At 27.4% G+C, this 21,436-nt stretch overlaps 1 protein-coding gene across 2 annotated transcripts in view; it reads right to left on the bottom strand.

Annotated features, from left to right (window-relative positions):
• Positions 1-10,399: 10,399 nt before the first annotated feature.
• LOC111626758 (corticotropin-releasing factor receptor 2-like) overlaps positions 10,400-21,436 on the bottom strand; it is a 43,379-nt gene continuing 32,342 nt past the window's right edge. For both annotated transcript variants that reach the window (XM_023370246.1, XM_023370247.1), the window contains exons 4-11: positions 17,441-17,544; positions 17,236-17,365; positions 17,002-17,158; positions 16,800-16,930; positions 12,655-12,740; positions 11,845-11,980; positions 11,709-11,750; positions 10,400-11,078 (exon numbers count right to left, since the gene is read on the bottom strand). In XM_023370246.1, the coding sequence (XP_023226014.1) occupies positions 10,797-11,078; positions 11,709-11,750; positions 11,845-11,980; positions 12,655-12,740; positions 16,800-16,930; positions 17,002-17,158; positions 17,236-17,365; positions 17,441-17,544 (1,068 nt within the window). In that variant the 3' untranslated portion in view covers positions 10,400-10,796. The remainder of the gene's footprint in view (positions 11,079-11,708; positions 11,751-11,844; positions 11,981-12,654; positions 12,741-16,799; positions 16,931-17,001; positions 17,159-17,235; positions 17,366-17,440; positions 17,545-21,436) is intronic.

Here is a 21,436-nt window from a genome sequence, read left to right on the forward strand (position 1 = left end):
TCTGGTCATTTCTTATTATATGTGACCTGCAAGCCGTATGTAATAGAAACAGCCTTATCAATAACGTTTGCACACTTTACTATTGAGTTAATGCTTGGTCTGTTATAACAAAATATTTCATCCGTACATTAAAAAATACACGATACATTGTATAATGAGGTATTTGGGAAGATATTCTGGTTAATCACGTCATCAATTTCAGAGGAAAATCTATAACAATTTTCCTTTTGATGTTCTAGACATAACATCTCGGTTTGATGGAATACAGCAATCTGTTAGTAAGAGATGCCTCCAAGAAAACCTTACTATAAGAAGCTGGGCATAACAGGTGTTAGACAGGTAAACAGATAAAAAATTTGTTTATACGCTAATGCAATTTAATAAATAGCTATTATTATGTCTGAAATTGTATACCAAGTATCGGGTCATCTATTAATTAAGTGTATAGTTTCTAAAGCACTTTTAACTCTCTCTCTTTGTGTTGTAAACAATGATGTATTTTCGGATAACTTCTTTCATCTCTTAATAACGTGTACAAAGACCTGTCTAATATGAAAGAAACGACTAAAATGTTTTGCAAATATTTTCTGATTAATAGTTTATTCATATGAACACTAACTAGGCTTATCAGAACAAATTCGTAAGTAGCTAATACCAGTAAAATAGGCTTACATACGCATCAACCCCTCTACCTTCCCACTGTATACAATGTAATTTTTTCAACCCCCTCCCCTTAAACTGTATACGTAATGCCAGCATTTTCTTAAATATTCTAATACTAAACAAAAAACAACTGGAAATTTTTTACAACGAAAGTTTAATTAACAAGAAACAAATCTTTAGCTTAATAAACGTGGAAAAAATTTTAATTAAAAGTGTAATCGAGATAAAAACCTTCATGTAAATTGTAATTTCATCTTTCAGTTTATTGAATAATGAATAAAATAACGATAAGAAACATTACAACAAAATTAATATATAACAAAAAAAAAACGACGTTATATGAATTTGTTTTTTATATTTGCATTTAATTTGAATAATATTTTCATTAAAATGTATTGATTTAGAAATGTCTACAAGTGGATAAAACCACCGAACACTGCTTGGTCGTGGGTTCGTACCTAACCAACGATCCTGATTACGTTAAGTTTTCCAGGTTTACTTCACATGTCTAAGGCCTAAATAGGGATCAGTTTCTCATAGAAGTTCCTCTTGAAAGGCTCTTCGTCTTGCTCATATTTTGGGTTGTCTTATTCTATAAAATCAGTTAACCTTCTAGTACTTATTTAAAAAGGCTTTGTTCTTTGTGTGAAAGGATGTAATTTTCTTAAATATTAATGTCGTCCTGGCCAATATTTTAAAAACAGAATTAAAAAGTGTTAAAATTATATAAAAAAAACACTAAAAACACATTTGAAACTTAATACTAAACAACTTAGTATCTTAAAGATGTGTACAAAAACGTCATTACTTCTTAATCCTATTGTGTTTTTCGTAGTCATTAGTTTTCAATTACGTGGTTTTAACATTGTTTTTATAAATTTTATCTTTAAATACATATTTCTATAGTAAACGTCAAAGATTAAAGTCTCAATTGTTTTATAACTTCTACGTAATTTTTAAAATAATTTTCCTTAAGAGTTTGGTAAGTCCTTTTGTTTATTTAAACAACACAATGAATTTTCAATAGTAATCCGGAAGATGTTTAGGGCTTAAACTGCTTTAGAACAGTAGCGTTAAACAGATGACATCCTCCCGCATCACTTTTGGGATGTTGAAACTTCATAAGGATTAACACCACAATGGTTTCCGAGCTTCTGTAAAAATTTCAATATGCTTTTAATACTGGAAAATATATTTTTCATTCTACAATTATCGCCTTTTTTTATGGAAGAAACTTTTCCTACTTTTCTTTCAACTTATATGAGAAGAATCAATTGTACACCCCTCTTAAATCAGGCATAAATACCATTATTTTAACATTGTTTACACTTTATAAAAGTAAAATTTAATAATAAATACATATTTTTATATAAAATAATAAACATTATCTTTATAATTAAGCACACTGATCACTGGTCGTTGGTCACAGGTTCAGCAGTGTAACCAGACTGGTTACTGGGGTGGGCCGATGTAAAAACTACATTTATCCCTCTGCTATTAGATGGAATAAACTGTAAAATACTATATATACATAATTTCATTAATTTACAGTTTTATTCATCATCTTTGTTAAGGTTTGTAAGGTTCGATAAAGATTAATATATGTTTTTAATTCTACAATAACAATACATAGCTTAATATGTTTTTTTGATTTTAAAATTAATAAATATAATTAAATATTGGAGAAATGAAGTGTAATTCGAGAAGTTTATTTCGGGAATTGTAAGAGAAAGATACTTATATGCTATTATCTATCTTATTTCCCATAGGTATTAAACCACAGAGTTACATTTCCTCTTCCTCCCTTCCTTCTTCTCCCTCTTTTTTCTCTTTCTCTCTGTGTATATATATATATTTCTTGATCTAAAGATATGAAATAACACGTTTTTATATAATTTTTGTTTTATTTTATATCCAAAGATTGATATATAAAACTCTTTTCTTATAAAGAATCATCCAGATTATAGACTGCTCTTATGGGATTTTGTCGATATTTCCAATGTTGCAATAAAAGACACAACACAATCATCTTTACTACGTACAGTACAATCTTCTTATTAAATATATACTCATATAAAACCATATTAAAGAGCTTTTTAGAAAGTATATTTATCTCGCAAGATATATCTTCTTTTCTCTGCACATCCATTAAGTTTTTCTTTCCCTTGTAATGAGAACTACCTGCTTAATTAATAATAATTACGATCATTTATTATTGTGATAATACTATTTGAAAAGCTGAAAATGTTCTGTTTTCAATATATCAGCATCACCAAACCTAGAAATAACTATATCTATCGAAGAATATTGTGTTTAAAGAGTGATAAAAACCACTAAACACAGGGCTTTGTAGGCTGGCCATGTGGAGTTATTCAAATTTTTTTACTTTAGTAACGTTGAATAGAGCTTGATCTTTCTTTTTTTTAAAGGTTTTTCTACCTTGTAAGCTTTAAATTGGCTATTTTTATCATGGCCAAGCCTACAAAGGAAACAGTCAGATAATAAAAAAACAGGGCCAGCATATTTGGAAGAAACTTCTTAATTAATTTCCAAATTTTGAGGCCAACCAGAAAACACTCCTCATAGCACATCACCTATGTTTCATACCAGTTTATACCAATCGTAATATTAAAAATACTATTTAAAAACTGAAAGAAATGGTCCCTTATTTAAGTGTTATTCCTATGGTCAGGTGCGAACCCGCAACCACCTAAAATGTATCCACCATTAGGTCTTTTGAAAATTGATAAACCAATATATTAAGATTTACTACAGCAATAAGTAATTAAAGAAAACTTAATACCTTAAATATTTAACAAAATTAGGAAACACCGTAATTATATTTACAATCATTAATCGAAAGAATCATTTAATTGTAATTAAAGTTATCTATTTTTCTGGAAATAATCTCTTTTATTTACAAGTCAATTAACAATAATTTCTCTGTCTAATCGCATATCGCTTCCTTAACACGAGAAACTCATCGATTTAGTAATTTCATTAGATTTAGATAATTTCCTGCAATTATTCTAAGTTTCTCCAATTGTATTCTCGTAAATATTTAATTATGTTCTTTATTTTTTTTTACATTTTTTATTAATTAGTTTGAATTTCTCAACGATCTTAATTTGTAAACTTTAATTGTATTCACTGTTTTCCTTAGAAAAACTTGGAAAAAATAGCTTCAAACAGGCAAAATGAATAAAACAGCTAAACACTTGTAGTCGCGGGTTCTCACCTCACCAACGGTTAACAGCGTGGAATTATCTGCAATTTCTTCACGTATATAGCACCTAAATAGGGACATGTTTCTCATAAAAGTCTTTCAGAGAGGCTCCCACATCCCAGTAAACTAACTGAACCATAAAACAGCATCCTTGCTCTCTGTTTGAGATTATTTCAAAGAATTTAGTCCTGAATTCCAATGCTTTAAACTGAGAATTTACTTTGTGAGCATCTAATTAAGATATAAAACAGCAATTACGGGATATATTTAATAATTTTTAACTATAAACATAGAAAAAGATGCCCAGGAAAACGTCAAAAAAATGAAAATATTTCTATAGAAAATGAAGCTGTATTTAATATGAAATGTTACATTGAAGATAACTAGAATTAGATATTTAGAAAACTAGGAAATAAATCAAAAGAGCTTATATGTAAAAATAGAGAAAGTAGAATAAAATGGTATGATTATGTAAAGAGAATGAATAAGAATAGAACGTCAAGAGAAACGGAAGAAGTGGAGTTTTTGGATAAGAGAGATCAAGAGGGAGAACGAAGAGAAAAGAGATAACATCAAGAGTGACATAGAAAAAAGAAGAGTGGAATGATTAACTGTGGAAAGAAAAGAATGACAGTAAGCAAGAACAAGATGGAGAATATTGATAAACACTCAGAATTGACAGAAGATCGAAATGAAAAATAGGATAAATAGTTAAATCGTTATACTTGTTTCTAAATATTTTATTTGAATACAAGAAACTTTACCTTCTTGATAAATAAAACAATAATTTGATTAAAATTAAAACGTTTGGATGGATTAAATTAAGGTAATAAAGTAAAGCAACAAACAGGTGAAGCACCGTTTGTTGCTTCACCTGTTCAACAACCGTTTGGTGAAGAACCAAACCGGGACTAACTACTAGTGTTTTTATGGGTGGATAAACCCATAACTGTGAAAAAAAAACGGGTGCAAAGAATGGACCTTTAAATCACCTATTATAATAGTTACCGTTTTAATTTTTAACACATCATAAGTCCTCTAATCTTGATCCTAAATCCGAATACATTATAAGACACATTACTAGAAAATTTATGAACTTGGCTTGTATAACTGTTACTTGTCCTTTATTGTAATAAATTAGCATTCAGATATAATTACAATTAGTGCCTTGTGATGACCTTAATTTGATACTGGAACTAAATCTTCATTAAAATAAATTAACATTGAAATTAATAACAAAAATTCTTCTATTGAACGTGACCATTTTTTTATATTAAATTTTGTATTTTTAACTTAATTTTAATAAAAATAAATTTACAAATAAGATTAAATTTAATAAAAAAATTATTTTATTGTTTTTTTTTTCGTTCGTCTGTTTGACTGTCCGTAAGATTCTTTAAATAAAAACAAACTAAAAATAATAATAATGCAATAAAATCTTGATACGTGAAAGATTTAGAATAAAGTAATTTAATCTTAACTTTAAATTAATTGTAAATGTTGTTATTTGTTTAATGATATACAAATTACAGAGAAAATGTAATTTACTCTACAGTTCTTTTACTTGTAATTACACTATTTTTATGTAAATTAGATTGTCTGCTCTAGGCAATGTCGAATTATAAAAGGATATTTGTAAACATGAATACTTAAACAAGTCCTAAATGTCAAGAAAAATACCATTTTTGAGTAAAAGAAAATGTCTGGATGTCTGTACGAAAGTTAACTAAAATAAAAGAGCATTATATATTTATTATATTATATATTATATAATTTATTATCATCGTCGGAGCTTCTGTCTTCTTAGCATATCTGGTCTCGTATTTAGTATTGTCTTTCCCTTTATATTATACTTCTTCTGATAACAATGGAATCATGCTTTTCATCTATCAAATTCCATTCTGGAGAAAACATTGAATTGAAATCATGTGACTCCTCAACCTCATGTATGGTCTCGATTTTCATCCCTATAAATGCACAGACATACCTGAACAATAGAGGCTTCGTCTCACTGATGATTACTAATATTTTCTATACCTGTATAATTCCTGTATAGAAATTAGGCTAGAGGCCTGAAAAGTACTTGGAGACTCTGCACTTTCAGAACAGAAATGTACAAAATAACTTTCAAACAATGGCCATTTCTAATGTTCTTTTCAGTAGCCGTTATACACAGGTTTGACTGTATTCATAAAAAAAAACATTTAATTAGAATACAGTCGACCCCCTATAACACTGTTGATAATTCCGTTTTATATGAATTCCATATTGTACGAGTTACTTAGATTTTACAAATACGTGTGCCGGGCTGTGAATGGCTCACATATTTGTAAAATATAAGTGAATCGTACAACACGGAATTCATATAAAACGGAATTATCAACAGTGTTACAGGGGGGTCGACTGTATTTATAATGGATGCTACTTGGAAATTTTTAAAAAAATTTCTAATTTATATTATTTGTAAGAAGGACTAATTAAAATAAGTTTAAAAGAAATCATTAATTTGTTTTTAATCTCAATTTAACGATACATAAACAATTTTAACAAGGTGTTTAGCAAGATGTAAATACACGATGATTACTTCTATTTTTTTTTAAAGTTTGATAAATTATATTAAAACATTTATTTCTGTAGTAAAAAATAAAGTAAATTTGATTTTACAAGCACAAATTATTTTCAAAAATTTTTAATATAGAAAAATGTAAAAAAATAAAAAAAAATACAACTGAATACTTTCAATAATATAAGCTTATCTAGCGTAATATGTGACTATTTATATCGATTTTTAATGGAAAAATATATTATGTAAGGGTGTCTTACAATAAATTAGTTCAATAGTACTGATTGGATAAAACACTAGCAGAATACAGGTGAGAAAGAGTAAAAGACAGGTCTTAAAAAAGCCCAGAAGAGTCCAAAAAGTCGGATTTAAAAGGAGTTTATCACGTCTAAAATGGTCTAAAACACAAGTCTATAGAAGGATTTGCCAAAAGAACATCGTCTTATACAGTGGGAGTGGGTCAAAAGTGCCTCAAAAACTGTACACGTAATTAGTGAGGAAAAAAAGGGTCCTTAGTGAAGAATACCTCTAAGGCTTCTAAAGTGTCGAATTAAAATTAGAACTTTAAACTTCGTTATTACAGTATTTACTACCAATTTTTGAAAATATATATTATAAAACTCAGAACTTTTATTTAAAAAAAAATATATTTACGATTTTCAAATAATAACGATGAAAATTAAATGTAATATTTAATACGGGTTTATTGTTAAATTCTCTTATAAATTACAAATAAAAATAAAATTAATTGAGTGAAGATATTGCTTACAATTATTGTTATTTGAGTATTTAAGCATTTTTATCGTTCAACTTAAGCATTTTTCTTGAAACATTAAACTAATTAATAAATCTCAGAAACGAGTTGCATAACTTTCCCAGCAAAAATTTCAAATTGTATGTGGCGCCATCTGTTATGAAATTTTATAAAATGGTGAAAAGTTTAGTTTAATTATGAGGGTAGAGTCCTCATAATTAAACTGAAGGTAGAGTCGAATGGGGACAAATTAGTAATAATTTGTCCCCATTCGACACTTGACATATGACCCCTTCTATCTTCTCACCCCATTGACCTTTAATCACCAAAATTTAACATGACCTAACCACATAATACAGAAACCTCCCTGCGGAATTTTGAAAATTTTTGTCAAAAGATACAGGAGTTATTAAGCTTTAAATTGGGTTAATAAAATCGTGCCCCAAACACAGAAAAAAACCTAAATCTTTTGCATTTATGGACGTTTTAAGGTCCCGAGTCTATAAAATATAAATGTTTTAGGGGTTGTTTTTTGATTTAACACCATAATAACAGTTCAGAACGTGAACATTATATGAAATAAAATAAATTAGTGATTATTTTTCATAGTAGAAGGTTAGGATGAGTATCAGTAAAAGCCGATGATGCGGTAACACAACATCATATTATGGTGTTAATGATATCATGACAATGATATATCTTCGTTGTTGTCAGTCAGATTAAATTAATTACTGCAAGGACATTGATATAATGTAATTTATCTCTTCTAACGTAACATTTTCTTATTATTTCTCAAAGGATACAGTGATGTAGGCTAAGTTTTTCATGCAGAATCTCTTGAATACAGAAATCAGTATCTTGGTATGCAACTCCTAAACCAACGTAATTTCGTATTAAAGTTAAAATCCTTCTCTATCATCATTGAGATGTAAAAAAGTGTCATCATTGTCATTAAAAGTAATAAAAAAAAAAAAGCTTGAAACAACGTTGCTGGACTTCCTTGGCATTCCTTATTCGTATAATTCCATATTAATGTAATATCCCATTATTATTAGTAATATAATAATAGGGACTTAATAGGAAATATAAAATAATAAGGAATTTTCAGGGATATATTATTATATCCCTAATAATTGCTACCATTACTTTTATAAGTCTACAGATTAATTCGGAAGAAATTAAGAAGATGGGGCCACATCTCTTGAACTAATGATGTGATTTTCCTGAAAATTTCTACAAACATTCTCCTCTAATACCCAAATTATCCTGCAGAATTTCAGAAATTTCCGATGAAACGTGCAGGTATTATTATGCTTCAAATTGGGTGAACAAAATCGTGACCCTCCTCATTCATACAGGAAAAAAAAAAACCCTAATCGTTTTTGCATTCTCGACATTTTAAGGCACACGAGTCCAATAATAAAAATATTAGGGGGTGATTGTTTTACCATACTTTCTCTCTGTTATAAAAAAAAATAGCCGGAGAAGTAAGAATAGTCATGGCATTTGAGATGAACGTCGTCACAGTAATGATCATTAAGTAAGGAAACAAAATGTATTTATCACTAGAGAGAGAACACACGTCATCCCTCAGTTAAAAATTTCGTAAAAATATACTAGAAAATCAACAGAAAAATAGTGAAATGTATAACCTTCGAGACTACATTTTATGCTTTCTTTGTCCCTCTTATGATTTTCAGCAATAACCAATAATTTAGATTCTAAATAACAATTTATATTTAAATTGTTACCAGTGATTATTATGTAAACTTTTTACTGTTTTATTTGTTATTTTTATCTTTTTTCTTCTTCCTGGAAGAGTACAGAATGACTTACAATCCAAATTCAAAGTGAGTAGATGGGGGAATGCTTAAAGAAAATGAAGCAAAATTAGCCATCAAATTTAGTTCCTTCTAATCAAATTTGAATGATAACAGATTGGTTTTCGATAATTTGATTTTCCACATAAAAACTCTTTAAAAAGAAGTCTTGGATTTTGTTATTTAAATTTATATTGATTACTTCGACTCTTCTTCGAGTTGAATAAGTAAAAAAAAATTACAAAAAGTAAATTAAATTTAAGCATAAAAACACTTTCAAAACAGTTCTAAAATTCACTCTTATACAGTAAAACACTGCTATTTTTATTTCTCTTTTGTTGTGGGATTTTAAAAATAATTATTTTCTTAAAGAAAACATTGTTTTAAACAATAAAAAATGACACTCGTATTAACTGAGAGCATATCTAAACATTAAAATAGACTTTTTTTTATAGTGTTACATTTGTTTCGTGTCTCTTGTTTATATTGATGAAGACAATACATTAATATTTCTGTATGTTTATTAATTTACAGTTTTACTTCTACTGATTTCCTGTAGAGAAACCATTAAAAGGCATAAAAAAATAATCAAGTGTAACGTCATTTATGCTATTTTCTATTTTAACATAACAATCATTCATTTCAGGAGGAGAGAAAGGAACTTCTTAATTACGTTCTAGTAACCATCGATCAAACTTATTGGCCTATCAAACCATGCAAAATGGCTTTAAGTGAAGTTGATAAAGATGGAAAACTTCACTTAAATATATCAAATTTTATAATTTAAATTTATTTACATAAATAAAGAGATGAGATTTAACACAATTAGTAGACGAGAATTTCTTCAAGACCAATTTGAAAATTAATTAATAACTCTTGTGATTATTGTTAGAACTTATTGAAATTTTGCAAGGAATTTTATATATTAGGGACATTGATTGTGTTAAATTTTGGTGGTTATAGGTCAAGGGGGTGGAGAGATAGAAGAGGTTGATATGTCATATCTCGAATAAGATCGTATTTATTTACTCGTTATTAACATTTAAAAACTTTATAAAATTCATTTATACCACGAAAATTAAGTTATTTATTACTTTATAATGATTAATAAATATAAAAAAATTTTTTAATATAATATAATAACAGATGGCGCCACGGAGTAATTTTAAATTTTCTTGCCTGGAAAGTTATGCAACTCTTTGCTGGATTTTTTATATTTAGGTTAATTATCATTTAGATAATTACAATTTTTATGAAATTATTCGATACTAAAAACAAGAAATTAAATTAAAATTAATTCATTTTTATTCGAATAAAATTCTTGAAAAAATAATACAATTAATTAATTAAATTTTTTTATGGTTTTCTTTTATTTCGTAGTACTTAAAATATATTTATTTATTTATGACGTATGTAACATGGCACTTGGTTTACAATTAATATCCATAACTTAAAAAGATAATTCGTTTAATTACATTCATTTATTATTCTAAAACATCTTCGAATCTATACAATTTAATCAATATTTTTAAGTGTAATATACGGTGATGAATGTAAATAATAAGAACGTATTTTCATGTAAAAATTATCATAATTTGTACTGATTTATACAGATAATTTCGTGTAATTTCTTTTAGATATGTAATGTTATTTAACTTTAATTGTAATTACAATCTTTCGTGTTAAGAGAAAATAAAAGTTTAAATTCTGTCTCGATACCTCTTATTATATTATATATATAAAAGAGAAAGAAAATTGATAAGCAAAGAATCAATTTTGAGAGTTTGAAATTTGAAACGTGTCCAATAGAGGGTAAGATGATGATTTTCCATTCTTCTGTTCTAGATAATTACTGTCATTAGAGTATCTTAAATTGTTACTTCCAGGTTGTCTGTATGGAGATTGTTTAATAGGTTTTGTACCGTTTACGGTATAAGAATCCATTACGTTTGACACGTGAGTTGTAGATCCTTGCGGTGCTACTTGACAACGGATGTTGGGATGACGTCTCAATAGAGCTTGGATGTAAGTTTGTTTAAGAGCTGTTTGTACCTAAATAATTATATATATATATATTAATTAAAATTAATAATATATTATTGCTTTTATTTATTTATTTAAAAATATATTCAATATATTGCATGTATTGCTGAAACTTGTTACTAATAAGTCAAGAGCATCACTGGTATTTAACAATCTGAATGAAATAAATGCTATTAACTTTTAAGGAATAATGTTCTTAAATAATTAAAATAGTAAATTTGACTTATATATTTTTATTAATATTGTTTTAAGAACAATTAAAAATGGTTTAAACTTATGAATACATGTGGTCTGGAGTGTTCATGCTACATATCAGATGCATTCGTGATGCTCTTGTGCTACTTATCACATGCATTCCTAATCTGTTTTGCCACATACCACATGAATTCCTCATTCCTTTGTGCCACAAACCATATGCATTCGTGATTCTGTTGTACCACAAACCACATGCATTCGTGATTCTGTTGTACCACAAACCACATGCATTCGTGATTCTGTTGTGCCACAAACCACATGCATTCGTGATTCTGTTGTGCCACTACCAAATGAATTCGTTATATATCGCGGTTAAGTGACCTTTAAACTATCTTTTTCATCTGTCTAACTATGTTTCTTGATAGAAAAGAGTAAAAAATTTACCTCAGAGTTAAGAAAACAATAAAGCACTGCAACAAATATACCCTGAAATATACAAATCATTAATGATTATATTATATTATATAAAATATAAAAATAAATATTTTAATTTGTTATCTATTTTTATCAATTATTTTACCTGACAAGACTGTAAAAGGGCATTTGTAATCATGTAAGCTTGTTCTAAATATCCATCGTCTTGTGGATTTATACAGAAGAGCAAGTGGGTTATCCCCAGCAAAGGAAACAACAAAACAGTAGCTTTAACTGCTTTCCTAAACCAAAAAAATAAAATAAAAAATAAATTTAATAAAGTCAAATGTCTTAAAATTTTAATATTTTAATTTAAATTAAATTCACCAGAAGTTTCTAAGAATCTCATTCAGATTATTTCATTTTAAAATCGAAGTTCCTTAATAAATATTAATTAAAATTCAAACAGAAAATTGAATTTGTGAAGTTGAATTTACTTTGCTCTTTAAATTATAATGGTAATAATGAAACATTATTTAAATTACTTGATTTTATTCTACTCATGAAGTTTGAAACGAATAATAAAATTAATTCTTCTATGCAATTTAAAGATAAAAATGGCAAATACTTGTGGAAAATTTATCGAAAAACTGCTATAAAATATACTTCTGTCTTGTTTTTTTATTAATTAAAAGAGTTTATATTTTAAAATATTTTATAATTTATTTTCTATGTTGGACAGTATGTGATAGAAGAAATTATTATAGTAAAAATAATTGGGATCATTCTTAAAAACATATATAGTAAAACCTGTTCATAACCTCCTTATAACGACCAATATTTTATGTTCTCACCAATAGCCGTTTTTTAGAGGTTTTGCTTGTATAACTGTACTAATATTTTCTCTTTGAATATATATAATAAATAATATTAAGAAGGAAAAGTTCAGATAAAAATAACTTCATAAAATACCTACCTGACCTGTTTTGTTTCTATAGATACAGTAGCACGTATTTTAGTGATCAAAATGCGAACTATAGTAAATAGGAAGATTGTGTTCACCTGAAAATTACCATTAAATATAAAAGAATGTAATATAAAATATTGTATAAAAAATACAGGTGTGCCATAAGTCAGGAACCATAGAAGTTACATTGATTTTTGTTTACTATTTTACAGGTTATATATAGAGCTGAGTAATAAGGAACAAAATCAAATTATAATGATAATAGAGAGCAGCAGTAAGCGTGATGCTGAAGAGTATAATAGGCTGCATCCGGACTTATCACATTTACACATAAAGATGTGGATGTAAGTCTTCAGCATCTTCATGCTTACTGCTGGTCTTCATTATAAATTGAATTCGTTTCTCATTACTCAACTCTATGTTTAACCTTTAGAAAAATATACAAAGATTAACGTAACTTCTATCGTTCCAGGCTTATGGGACACTCTTAATTTTAATTATTCTTTAATATAAAAGTGTTAATTATATAAATTAATTTTCTTCTATTTCTTGCTATAAATATTCAAATATTTATTATAAATGATATGTAAATTAACTAAAGAATTCATTAAAAATCATTTATAAGTTAAGTATATTGAAAGAATAAAGCTGTGTACTATAAAAATATATAGGCACATCTCGTACATTTAATGCGATAAAAGATCTGTATGTTTGTCCATCTGGCAGCTTGCAAAATGGCAAAACAAATTTTCCAATATCACATTTCTTCTGATCAAATTTTTAGCAATTTTATATCCGAGAACATTTCAGCAGCAAAAGCACTTTTGCTCTTCCAACAAATGATTCAAGTGGCCAAAAAAAAAAGATTATTAAATTCTACATTTAATTATACGTTTACATAATTTAATTAATATAAATGTTCATCTAAAAACGGAAATGTTTACAAAAAAATATAAATATTTATGTACAATTTTAGCTTATTATGTACAAGATGGCCCACGTATCATTATAACAGATTTGGTTTTGTGTAATTTCCAGGAATTTACGAGACTAACTTTTTACATTATTGCATACACAAACATAATTCCCTATGCATTGTATTACTGTTATATCTTATTTACCTACCCGTCTACCTCAATGCCTAAACACACACACTATTGTGTAATTAATTTTAAAAAAAATAATAATAATAAAATAATTTACCACTAAAGCTGTAATCATAGGACCGGTAACAATCCATATAAAAGGTAATTTTCCATATCCTCTCCAACACGGAGTGTTTAGATAAAAATTCATACAGATAGCCCACGTGATAACAAACATCCCTGGTGCACCTGAACATCGAAAATATTCTATCAAATATTACCATTGTTTTAAATTTTTAATATTTTATCCTCATACCCACCCCATCCTATAAAATAATATAATTTAAATGGTGGATCTTGCTGAAAAACGAAGACAGAAATGCTGCTGTAAAGTAACAATCCTTCAACAAACATCCAGTTAACGCTTGCAGTTGCAGCATACATTTTTAACGTCAGTAACGTCTTACAAAACCAATCCTACAATAAAAAGGAGTAAAAAATAAATAAAAATTACTGTCAAAATTAATTATATATAATAATATAAAACCATTTACAAAATCATGATAAGTAGGAACAGAATTTTCGAATAAAATTGGCAATGGAATTATCATAAGTAGAAATGAATGAATCATGAGAGCAACAACCAAATTTCTGTGAACTCGAAGCCTGGAGCATTGTAGACATCTGTAAAACAGTAAATATTTAATATTTATATTGTTATTAAAGTAAAAATTTATTATTATATGAAAGAAAATCTACCTGAAATACGAGAAAATAAATAACGTGATCGATAGCAATATCAATGAGAGAAGAGATCCGATGAATAGAATGTAGCTAACTGATAATCTTCCCTTGGGCTCTTTCTGTAAAATAATTTTTATTAAAATTAGAAAATAGAAGCGACGAGAGGTCTTCTAATAAAGAAAATTGTAAGCATTATTGCTTTTCTCTATTAAGTTTTATAAAAATTATATTGTTAAATTGATAGTTATGTCAGTCGTTTCGTCGTAATTCACTTAAGGGTGATGAGTCTCGTATTATTCGTATACCGACACGTGGAGAGAGCTCGTGTAGTGAGATCGTTTGCTGACCCAGTTATTACTGCACGACACCTTCAACTAGTGAATTTGAGACAAACATATTGGATTGTGAGATTGATGCGATAAAGCAACACAACACATGAGCTAACTGCAAAGGGAGAGAGAGTGCCTCACCCTAGAAGTTTCTATGTAAAACTCTTCCTATTTACTCGGAAAAACTCTGAATATTCCAAGCGACCAGCCTATTGATGATGCGCGAAACCGCGACAACGTGCTGGCCACGTGAAATTGTCCCAATTTTCCACTTTTTTAACACCTAAAATAGGAGGCCCTTTCTATATAATATCCTCCTTCAAATTGGCATTCCCCGATTAATTTAATAATGAAATTAGACTTTTAAACGTCGATTACTTGCAGATAAAACTTCAACACATATTTATTATTATTTTCAGAATTAAATGGAGAATTTCTTATTGATGTCTCTACAAGAATGCAGTAAAAATGGTACACTTCTATTTATTTTTATCGTAAAAAGGAGTACAAAGAATCATTGAGACTAGTAATAACTAGTAGCCTTACCCCCTCTTTTGTAAAATAAATAATATATATAAAAATAGATTTTTCGACCCACTCTTGACTTAGAAAACAAAATTTTAGGACCTTTATGCGCCTGGTATCGGGCCAAATTGCCCTTTAAGACTAGCTCATAAATATGTTTCTACCTATTTAATAAATTAAGGAACTTAATCAATTATTTCATTATTCTAACAATACAACGTTGTTAAGAAACTTCAACAATTAATGCTTAAATTTCACATGACATTGATAAAAATTAGAAGAGAAATAATGAAAATTTAATCAAATTTCTATTTGTTATCATTTTTCATTTGATTATCTAAAGAATTTTTAAGTAACAATTAAATAAATCAAAAATTTTCTATGTCAAATAAACACATCACATGAATTTTAATNTCATTTTTCATTTGATTATCTAAAGAATTTTTAAGTTTACATTGATTTTTGTTTACTATTTTACAGGTTATATATAGAGCTGAGTAATAAGGAACAAAATCAAATTATAATGATAATAGAGAGCAGCAGTAAGCGTGATGCTGAAGAGTATAATAGGCTGCATCCGGACTTATCACATTTACACATAAAGATGTGGATGTAAGTCTTCAGCATCTTCATGCTTACTGCTGGTCTTCATTATAAATTGAATTCGTTTCTCATTACTCAACTCTATGTTTAACCTTTAGAAAAATATACAAAGATTAACGTAACTTCTATCGTTCCAGGCTTATGGGACACTCTTAATTTTAATTATTCTTTAATATAAAAGTGTTAATTATATAAATTAATTTTCTTCTATTTCTTGCTATAAATATTCAAATATTTATTATAAATGATATGTAAATTAACTAAAGAATTCATTAAAAATCATTTATAAGTTAAGTATATTGAAAGAATAAAGCTGTGTACTATAAAAATATATAGGCACATCTCGTACATTTAATGCGATAAAAGATCTGTATGTTTGTCCATCTGGCAGCTTGCAAAATGGCAAAACAAATTTTCCAATATCACATTTCTTCTGATCAAATTTTTAGCAATTTTATATCCGAGAACATTTCAGCAGCAAAAGCACTTTTGCTCTTCCAACAAATGATTCAAGTGGCCAAAAAAAAAAGATTATTAAATTCTACATTTAATTATACGTTTACATAATTTAATTAATATAAATGTTCATCTAAAAACGGAAATGTTTACAAAAAAATATAAATATTTATGTACAATTTTAGCTTATTATGTACAAGATGGCCCACGTATCATTATAACAGATTTGGTTTTGTGTAATTTCCAGGAATTTACGAGACTAACTTTTTACATTATTGCATACACAAACATAATTCCCTATGCATTGTATTACTGTTATATCTTATTTACCTACCCGTCTACCTCAATGCCTAAACACACACACTATTGTGTAATTAATTTTAAAAAAAATAATAATAATAAAATAATTTACCACTAAAGCTGTAATCATAGGACCGGTAACAATCCATATAAAAGGTAATTTTCCATATCCTCTCCAACACGGAGTGTTTAGATAAAAATTCATACAGATAGCCCACGTGATAACAAACATCCCTGGTGCACCTGAACATCGAAAATATTCTATCAAATATTACCATTGTTTTAAATTTTTAATATTTTATCCTCATACCCACCCCATCCTATAAAATAATATAATTTAAATGGTGGATCTTGCTGAAAAACGAAGACAGAAATGCTGCTGTAAAGTAACAATCCTTCAACAAACATCCAGTTAACGCTTGCAGTTGCAGCATACATTTTTAACGTCAGTAACGTCTTACAAAACCAATCCTACAATAAAAAGGAGTAAAAAATAAATAAAAATTACTGTCAAAATTAATTATATATAATAATATAAAACCATTTACAAAATCATGATAAGTAGGAACAGAATTTTCGAATAAAATTGGCAATGGAATTATCATAAGTAGAAATGAATGAATCATGAGAGCAACAACCAAATTTCTGTGAACTCGAAGCCTGGAGCATTGTAGACATCTGTAAAACAGTAAATATTTAATATTTATATTGTTATTAAAGTAAAAATTTATTATTATATGAAAGAAAATCTACCTGAAATACGAGAAAATAAATAACGTGATCGATAGCAATATCAATGAGAGAAGAGATCCGATGAATAGAATGTAGCTAACTGATAATCTTCCCTTGGGCTCTTTCTGTAAAATAATTTTTATTAAAATTAGAAAATAGAAGCGACGAGAGGTCTTCTAATAAAGAAAATTGTAAGCATTATTGCTTTTCTCTATTAAGTTTTATAAAAATTATATTGTTAAATTGATAGTTATGTCAGTCGTTTCGTCGTAATTCACTTAAGGGTGATGAGTCTCGTATTATTCGTATACCGACACGTGGAGAGAGCTCGTGTAGTGAGATCGTTTGCTGACCCAGTTCTTACTGCACGACACCTTCAACTAGTGAATTTGAGACAAACATATTGGATTGTGAGATTGATGCGATAAAGCAACACAACACATGAGCTAACTGCAAAGGGAGAGAGAGTGCCTCACCCTAGAAGTTTCTATGTAAAACTCTTCCTATTTACTCGGAAAAACTCTGAATATTCCAAGCGACCAGCCTATTGATGATGCGCGAAACCGCGACAACGTGCTGGCCACGTGAAATTGTCCCAATTTTCCACTTTTTTAACACCTAAAATAGGAGGCCCTTTCTATATAATATCCTCCTTCAAATTGGCATTCCCCGATTAATTTAATAATGAAATTAGACTTTTAAACGTCGATTACTTGCAGATAAAACTTCAACACATATTTATTATTATTTTCAGAATTAAATGGAGAATTTCTTATTGATGTCTCTACAAGAATGCAGTAAAAATGGTACACTTCTATTTATTTTTATCGTAAAAAGGAGTACAAAGAATCATTGAGACTAGTAATAACTAGTAGCCTTACCCCCTCTTTTGTAAAATAAATAATATATATAAAAATAGATTTTTCGACCCACTCTTGACTTAGAAAACAAAATTTTAGGACCTTTATGCGCCTGGTATCGGGCCAAATTGCCCTTTAAGACTAGCTCATAAATATGTTTCTACCTATTTAATAAATTAAGGAACTTAATCAATTATTTCATTATTCTAACAATACAACGTTGTTAAGAAACTTCAACAATTAATGCTTAAATTTCACATGACATTGATAAAAATTAGAAGAGAAATAATGAAAATTTAATCAAATTTCTATTTGTTATCATTTTTCATTTGATTATCTAAAGAATTTTTAAGTAACAATTAAATAAATCAAAAATTTTCTATGTCAAATAAACACATCACATGAATTTTAATTCCGTTATATTTTGACATTTCTAATAATTTTATTATAAAATTTATAATATTAAATTATACGTATAAAAACTTAAAAGAAATTAAATCAGTTTTATTTAAAATATAATTTTTTTTTTCCNTACATTATTTAAAAGGAGATAAATAAATAAATAAACAAAAAGTGATATAAATTATAAAATAAAATAAATAAGTAAAAATGTGAAAAACTTTCTATAAATAAAAAGTAAATTTTTCTATTATTTCTAACACAAAAATATAATGGAATTACTTTGATTAAATCGATTGATGCTTTATCTTTAAACGTAAAAATAAAAATAAAAATACAAACAACTTAATTGTAAAATTATAATGATAATATAAGATAAATGACAGTTTTTCTCTCATCATTTTCCAAGAGAAAATGATAAAATTTCCAATTTAAATAAGTAATTAGCTTATTATTAGATTTTGCTTTTAAGGAAACATTTCACATTTTTAAAAGTGGAATTATCCTTGATGTAATCGGTAACAAGTTTTATTAAGAGAATTAAATTATGTTTGCACCATTAATGAGTTTACATTATTGGAGATAATGTTAATAAGTAGGAATTTTACTGATTAATATCAGTTTTCTAATAATTACTAACGTTTCTATCTGACAATTTCATATAATTTTCAACAAGAATTTCTTTTTCTTTTACTTAACAGAAGTTAAACTTTTTTTTCACAGAAATTTGATAATTTTTTTTTTCCAATATAAACAAGAAAATATAAATTAAATTTACATTTTTTTTTGTATTGTTACATTATAAATGAGCATTTAAATAAAATGACAGCAAATAATAATTATATTTTATACTATTTTTTATGATTTAGAAAGATAAACAATTCTGTAAAATTTTTGGAAAACAAAGTTTACTTCAGAATTCAGCCGCTAGGGAAAATTTGGCGCTAATGTCTACTTAATGTTCATATTACAAAATTTCTTAAGTACTGGAAAGAATAGAATAAGAAATGCATGAGCAGACTGAAAGCATTTTCAACTCCTTTTATACATAAGTAAGAAAACGTGCACATTAACGAGTACAGTCACGCCAAACTTTCCCTAGTGGCTGAACTGTGAAGTAAATTTTCCTTCGAAAATCGAAACAGCATAATCAGGGCAGTGCATATAACGAATTTGGTTAGGATCTGACCAATAATTTTTCTACAGAGAGCTCTTTAACTATGATCTACCGTATAATATATAATATAATTTATAATATACAATTTATAGACCTTAAGCGTAAAGATCTATAAGTAAAATTCATGACTGGTAAATTTTATAGGTTATTAATAAAATAATACATTATTAGTTATATGTATTATAATGTGAATTGTGTTTCAGCATCCATTTTATTCTCGATAAATCAATAAGAGAAAAGTAATAAAATTCGAATTTCGGCTCTTGGCAATTGTTGAAAGTGTCAGAAATGTGAAAAAAATAAATGTTTTTTTTTCACTCGTCCTTTATAAATCGATAGAAGAACACAAAGATTTCAAAAAAAAAAAAATTAAAAGTTTTTCTTTACTTATTTCACGTCTTTACAGTAACCAGGAAGCAATTCTATTCACTTTTTAATTTAAAACATCACGTGACTTCCGTTCTAGACAGGAAGCGCGTGCATACTTAACCGTGTCCTCCGGCTTTTAAATTTTCCATATCTGGTCTCGATTTTCCTGTATCTAACTCCATTCTGGAGATTAAGGATGAACGGACGGACAGACAGTCGATAATGAGAATCTATAATAATGCAATATGTAAATTGCAGCCAAATAGAAAATTTAATAAAGATAAATATAAAAATAATACATTAAAAGTGGTAAAAATGTAACTGCTTTAAGCGAAGAGAATAGATCAAATTTACATGATTTAAAAGGAGATAAATAAATAAATAAACAAAAAGTGATATAAATTATAAAATAAAATAAATAAGTAAAAATGTGAAAAACTTTCTATAAATAAAAAGTAAATTTTTCTATTATTTCTAACACAAAAATATAATGGAATTACTTTGATTAAATCGATTGATGCTTTATCTTTAAACGTAAAAATAAAAATAAAAATACAAACAACTTAATTGTAAAATTATAATGATAATATAAGATAAATGACAGTTTTTCTCTCATCATTTTCCAAGAGAAAATGATAAAATTTCCAATTTAAATAAGTAATTAGCTTATTATTAGATTTTGCTTTTAAGGAAACATTTCACATTTTTAAAAGTGGAATTATCCTTGATGTAATCGGTAACAAGTTTTATTAAGAGAATTAAATTATGTTTGCACCATTAATGAGTTTACATTATTGGAGATAATGTTAATAAGTAGGAATTTTACTGATTAATATCAGTTTTCTAATAATTACTAACGTTTCTATCTGACAATTTCATATAATTTTCAACAAGAATTTCTTTTTCTTTTACTTAACAGAAGTTAAACTTTTTTTTCACAGAAATTTGATAATTTTTTTTTTCATTTGGATGATATTTTCAAATTGCAGACCTAGAGAAATTTCGAGCGTGCCTATCTGGTCTCGATTTTCATCGATGGTCATCGAGAATTTCGTATCTGGTCCCGATTTTTATCCATGATAATGAAGATTTCCATATCTGGTCTCGATTTTTATCCACGATAATGAAGATTTCCATATCTGGTCTCGATTTTTATCCATGGTAGTGAAGATTTCCATATCTGATCTCGATTTTTATCCATGATAGTGAAGA

Source organism: Centruroides sculpturatus, unplaced genomic scaffold (assembly GCF_000671375.1).
Source record: "Centruroides sculpturatus isolate CEXI.00-Female unplaced genomic scaffold, Cexi_2.0 scaffold506, whole genome shotgun sequence".
NCBI lineage: Eukaryota > Metazoa > Arthropoda > Arachnida > Scorpiones > Buthidae > Centruroides > Centruroides sculpturatus.